The sequence below is a fragment of the Phragmites australis genome, chromosome 5 (genome assembly GCF_958298935.1).
Source record: "Phragmites australis chromosome 5, lpPhrAust1.1, whole genome shotgun sequence".
In the NCBI taxonomy this organism is placed as follows: domain Eukaryota; kingdom Viridiplantae; phylum Streptophyta; class Magnoliopsida; order Poales; family Poaceae; genus Phragmites; species Phragmites australis.
The window spans coordinates 9,208,556-9,214,615 of record NC_084925.1 but is presented as its reverse complement, the minus strand read 5'-3'; the positions used below and the strand labels follow the sequence as shown (position 1 = coordinate 9,214,615).

The window sequence follows — 6,060 nt, the reverse complement described above, 5'->3', positions numbered from 1 at the left end:
CTCTTCAGCTGATGCCATGCCCAGGACCACCGATTTGGGAAGGCTGCAACCCCAAGAGTGGCGGCCAGCTGCAAATCTCTAGCCTACAAAACTGCCTACGCATCGCTCGTGTCACGACCAGCTCATCCAGCTAGCTTCCTTTGGATTGGACCCCCAACCCTTGACTGCTATTGGTGACTAGACTAGTGCCGTCGGAATTCTCTAAAAGGAGCCCAGCTCACTGCCACGCAGAGACGCCTAGTATTCTTCCATTCCATCACATGCGATGGGACCAAAGTTAGGCAGGCCATGGAAGAATGTACTACTAGTACCAGACTAGAGAGAGACTAGACAATCTTTTGGCGTCAGGTCTTGGAGGTTGGAGCCAGGCTGCAACAGGCTCGCAGCTTACGATTTCGCAGAACTGGACCAGACCGAAACGAGACATCCCTTTCAGGGACAGCAAGGGTACAGCACCTGAGATTTGACATGGATGGATACATATAACACCACATCAAAACTACCAGGCTACATGTTGCTTTCTGCGAAAATTACACCTGACTTCCTGACAGAGGACGCTAATCGACAGTAGGTTCCCCCCAACCCCACCGAACTAGGATGACTTCTTGCCGCATCTTATGGGAGACCCACCATAAGCAGCAGCTTTGTGCTCTTGCACTTTGGAGGTTCATACTACTGCATTGCGGGTAGATGCCGGCGAAAGATGCCGTGGGCAGGATGACAAGCAGCTGGCATCGCCGGATCAGTACCTGTACCCGGTATCAGCACCATATTTGCTCCTGACGTAGTGATCGTACTTGGGATCACTGTAATCCGCGGGCTTCCCCTCAGCGGGCTTCAGTTCGGGATGACCGGTCCCATAGGCAACCTCCCCGCTCTTCTCCCGGTGGCGGTGGCGGAGACGATCCTTTGGGACCTTGGCGCTTACAGGAGCGGATTCGGACGTGCCATAGAACTCCGCGTATTCCTGCCTCTTGGAGGACCTGTGCTTGCTTGACAGGGTAGAGTCCCTGAGTTTGGATGACTTGATGCTCTTCTGGGCCTTTGGTGCCGTCTCGTTTACAGCATTAGGAGCCTGGAGTGTCTCGGGCCTCATTGGCATGCTACTCAACTTCTGGGCCACCGGGGTCGCCTCTCTGTCCTCAGGCATCACGAGCCTGTCCTTGTGCGGAGTGAGGTCTGTTTTTCTCTTCCTATGTTGCAGCCGTTGTGGGACGACGTTGAGAAGTAGTTTCCCCACTCCTTCAATGGCAAGTTTCAAGAGGTCAGCAACAAGTGTCCCAAAGGATGGCCATCCCGCTCCGGGTTCCTCTTTCAGGCTCTCCACGACCAAAGGTGGCTTTCCAACAGTGCTGCTCTCCTGTTGCTCATTTTCAGGTGCCTCTATCTGGATTAGCATCAACAGACATAATTACTACGTAAGCGGCAATTCAACTTCAGATTTGAGAGAACAAATATTAGAGTTTTCTGATTCAATTCATCATAATTGGACAAGAACAGGGGTGCTATCTAGTAATGACTCGGACTACATTTTTAAATGAAGCTTCAATGAGATTGCAACTAAAGATCTTATGTGGAAAAAACTCTGTAAACGGACAACTTAAAGCCAAAACAACTTACCTTTTCAGAACTTGAAGATCCAAACCCATGTTGCAACACAGAAAAGAGATATCCAGCCACAACAGCACCAATGACCAATATGATATCTGTGAAAATAAACAAAATAATATCAATGATCAACTACAGAACTAAAGTTCGCAAACAACAGATCAAGTACATCAACAAGAGAACTACTAGCCATCAATATTGGCAAGTTTGCCAGATACGATAGCATGAAACTAATCACAAATCCAAATTTCTGATTATCACAGTTAAGATAAATGAGTGGTGCAAAAGGTCAATTATTCAGCGAGCCACATATATGGTGTCCACCGATAACAAAATAGATCCAAGAGAAACAGATCTATTAGGGACTCACAGTCTCAGACTCAGGAGTTAGGATTTTTCTAGGCAAATCTTAACATGTAAGAGACAGGGGATATGGTAGACCCAAAGTTGCAGTTCACTAATAATTTTACTATCAAAATCACATCATAGCATGAGCACCTATGACCACTTTGGTACTCTTAAAAACAGATGTGGATGGAAAAATGGTTACACATGTTCTTCTAAAAGAGTGAGAAGTGATCATCTCATGATCTCATCTGTGCTATTCTAAAGAGGTGAGGAAGTTATCATGCCATCTATGCTATTCTAAACGGGTGAGAAAGTGATCATCTCATCCATGTTCTTCAAAAAGGGTGAGAAAGTGACCATGGGTTTAGATATCAAGTAGGGCGTGGAAAGATAGCTTTACCCTTCATCATATTTTCGAAAATAAGACATAAAAAGGAGAATGGACCAATACGACAATAGTGCCATTCTTCTCCCTCACACCACACATGGGCCACCAGAAATCTCCTACTTTTTAAAAAAAAAAAAAGAATACGACAAGGGGCAAAATGGTGATTCATAGCCTACTTGAAGGCTACACTCACGACAATATGACCGCGACAACATACAAGGAATAGTGAGTTTTGATGGAAAATGATGGCTTGGAGAGTTATTCGGCGGAAATGTAAGGAGTTTTCTCTGGTTTATTTTCAGACTATACATACGACATTCAGTGGATATTAGTCAGACGTCATCATAGAATCATTTGGCATTTCTTCAACCTTCCGATTTAGCTCCCATCTTGCACCACCGTTTCAAAAAGAATCATAGTCTTTGGGGTACTCACGTATGGGGGTTTGAATGTCTGACCAACCTATCGGTACAAATAAAGGATAAACAAGGGTCCTTCAATATTTTTTGGTCCTAAAAGGTAAAAATCTGAATTTAGAGTACAGAAGGGTTTCATTTTCACTATTCTGCTGTGTTCAACCCATACATATAACAGTATCATCGATACAAGTAATAATTTAACACAGCACCACCACACAGTGTAAACACAAAACTCAACATATTTTTATTTCTCCTGTAATCCAGCTAACTATCTCAGTGTGAACCTTTCTTAAAGGACCTCAATAACATGACCAAGTTGGATAATTACCTTTTCTTATCATAGACATCTAATGTAGTGAGATGGCAAATAGAAACAAGTGACAAAGAGAATGAACCTGAAGATAAGAGTGCAGAATCCTGGTAAGTGCAGTCTTCAGGTGGAAGGGAAATCTTCCTAAGGGCGGCATTGCCACGGTCAATAACCAGAAGAGAGCACATTTTCTTCACATACACCACATCAAAATCAGTAGAGAACTTTGCATCTTCACTGGGGCCATCCCTATACCCTGGGATATTTGATTTTCCACCCGCAATGGTGGTCACTCCTGCATAGAAATTTCATTCAACAATTGTTAACACTTAATGCATGAATTGCATATCTATTTAATTAATGATCACCTGATTCCCCAATCTTTCGAATTGCCAAGTTTGCTGTATCAGCAACATAGACATTTCCCATATCATCCACAGCAACGCCTGTGGGGCGCTTGAATCGGGCATCACTCGGTTTACCATCTATATGACCGGCATGGCCCTGGAAAGAACCAGCAACAAGTCTTCCCCTGCTATCTGCAGAGCCCCTATTATCAGTCCACACTGCTGGACTTGTGTTTATAACATTCAATGATATTTCTTTAAGCACAGATTCATGGTTCAGTTCTCTTTGTTTTCTTTTTCTCTCTCAGTGGCATTTCTCTACATATGCATACTCTTAGTTAACAGGAGACCTGAACTACACTTATTACTGTATAACTAGATTAGAAATTTAGAATCCAATTGCTGCATGGGTGCCCTAAGTTAAGTCACGGTAAGGTGCACTGAGTTTTACAAACAGAATGATATTACCAAAGGTACGATAAGTTATTCAAGCATTACTACTTAAAGAGTAGCTCTTACTACTTAGGGGGAAAGATCACAATATATTTGCATAAATGGGTATTACTACTGGTATGTCTAACAAATATGCCTGAAAAGATGTATTTGCTAGTTTGTTTTTAAACTACCTTAACCCATAATCATGTTAATTGTGGGTTTTGGCCACTATCAGTGGCAACATACCGCATAACTCCCATAAAAAGTGTAGTTTAGTACCCAGGAAAACAGAAGAACCAAGCAAGCACCAAACTGAGGTTAGCAGGAAGAGAACATACACTCTGACAGCGGTGGAGTTATTCGCACAATGTTGCTATGTGCCGAGTCTACTGCTAGGAGCTCTCCGCCCTCAGCAGGAGACACCCTGATGGTGTAGGGCGTGACACCAAGCTTGTCACCCTCAACAAGTGTCTCCACAAAGTAGCCACTCTCAAATTGCAGCGCCACACCCACATGCCCATCTGCCACACAGTCAAACACCATGACCAAGAGATAAAACAAGAATACAAAAGTCAAGTTACTATAATGCATATTCAGTAACTCGGGCCAAATTAATGAATAAATTAAAATTCAGTTTTGAGAGGGCTCGGCTAAGATCACTCTAGAAATGGGAGGACTAAACTTCAGCATGAATTTAAACTTGGCCGGGAAGTATTTTTGGGCTTCACAGTTAGCTCACACAGAGTTCCAGCTGTAAAACTCAAGCCAAGTAAAACTTGATCACAAACTGTGATAAATATTAAACACGTCTGATCTTTTGAGAAGTTGTGAGTGCTAAATCTGCTCTTAGTTTTTTTCTGACATTCATGTGGACGATAAGAAAAACTGAACAGAAGTATATCAGTGTGCGAAACATGTTTACAACATTGTAGAGACACAAAAATCATGTAGCATGGAGTGAAAAGCAAGTGGGTCAGCCGAGGTCAAAACCCGGTCGTTTTCAGCATATCTAGCAAGAACTATTTTGACTTAACTGGCTGTTGAAGCTGCTCAGCTGTGTCAGAGATGATTCATGAGTGCTGTATAAATGTTGAAGTATATTGCTCACTTCCCCAACAGCTAAAGCTTTGGAGTAATCAGGTTGGTGCATTAAACTGAATAGGCACCCTAAAATGCGCTAAATGGAAAAGGAAAGGCACCCTGAATAGTGTGAGCAAAGGAAAAGGTGAAGAAATCTGGTATTCCAGAGATGCGACTCACATTTTGAACAGTCTCATTACTTCCGCTTCCAAGTTATTCTACATTCATCTTTTATTCTCCCGGACACTAACTTACTGCTATGCGCCGTACAACGACGATAACCGCAGCAAGCAATAAATCGAATCGCAGCATTGCTACCCTCGTGCAAAACCTCACTAATCTCCGGTAAGCAAACCCGCATAGGGAGCAGCCTGGCGGCAACTAAACAAGGAAGCGGCCACTCACCGCCGTACTGGGAGTGCGTGGGCTGCTTGGGCGCGTGCGGCGGGGCGCCCCGCGGCCATTTGACCACCGACGACAGCTGCTTCACGATGCTACCTGCCACACCAAAACCCAACACGCGGTCACAGCCGAGAATAATAAGCAGAAGAACGCGAGGTCAGAAACCCTGCCGCATTCCGGGAACGGGAGGCCACCTGCGCCGGGCGAGGCGAACGCGGCCGCCGCGGTCTGGACGGCGGCGGCGGCGGCGAGCAGGAGGAAGGGTAGGAGGGGGAAGGCGAGGAGGAGGAGGAGCGGGGATCTCGGCCCCATGGGGGAAATGGTTCGATTAGGCTATTGGTGTGTAGTGTGGGAGAGAGAAAGCGAGAGGGAAAAAAAAAGTGATTTTCGCTTTCGGCTTTGGTGTTTTAAGAGGGCGTGGCGGGGAAAGGCAACTCCGCCCGTGTGGACACATTACAGCCTCTTTTGTATAATACATATTTATTTATTAATTTATTAAAGGCAACTCCGCCCGTGTAAACACATTGCAGCCTCTTTCGCATAATACATATTTATTTATTAATTTATTATTTTTATCCATCTTTCTAATATAAATCTTAACGTGAATAAATTATTATGATAACCTATACATCCACGGTAACTACTGGAATTTTTGCAATCGGCATGGCCAGTGCGACAAGACTTGGTGTGTTGTGAGAGGAAACAACAGTGATGGCGCAGCTA

At 44.3% G+C, this 6,060-nt stretch overlaps 1 protein-coding gene across 1 annotated transcript; it reads right to left on the bottom strand.

The window, feature by feature from the left end:
- Nucleotides 1-448: 448 nt before the first annotated feature.
- Nucleotides 449-5,696, bottom strand: LOC133918699 (uncharacterized). The gene is made up of 7 exons (XM_062362709.1): nucleotides 5,532-5,696; nucleotides 5,341-5,433; nucleotides 4,194-4,376; nucleotides 3,442-3,612; nucleotides 3,159-3,368; nucleotides 1,621-1,706; nucleotides 449-1,387 (listed from the first exon to the last, which is right to left on the bottom strand). The coding sequence occupies exons 1-7, from the start codon at nucleotides 5,647-5,649 to the stop codon at nucleotides 743-745; spliced, it is 1,506 nt and encodes a 501-aa protein (XP_062218693.1). The 5' UTR covers nucleotides 5,650-5,696; the 3' UTR covers nucleotides 449-742.
- Nucleotides 5,697-6,060: the final 364 nt, after the last annotated feature.

What these genes read in the sequence shown, in the direction of transcription:
- LOC133918699 (XM_062362709.1), bottom strand. Translation starts at nt 5,649, where the DNA reads ATGGGGCCGAGATCCCCGCTCCTCCTCCTCCTCGCCTTCCCCCTCCTA. An exon ending in GTTCGCCTCGCCCGGCGCAG is followed by an intron (nt 5,434 to 5,531) that starts GTGGCCTCCCGT and finishes TTGGTGTGGCAG; the next exon opens with GTAGCATCGTGAAGCAGCTG. An exon ending in TTCTGCACTCTTATCTTCAG is followed by an intron (nt 1,707 to 3,158) that starts GTTCATTCTCTT and finishes TTATTTTCACAG; the next exon opens with ATATCATATTGGTCATTGGT.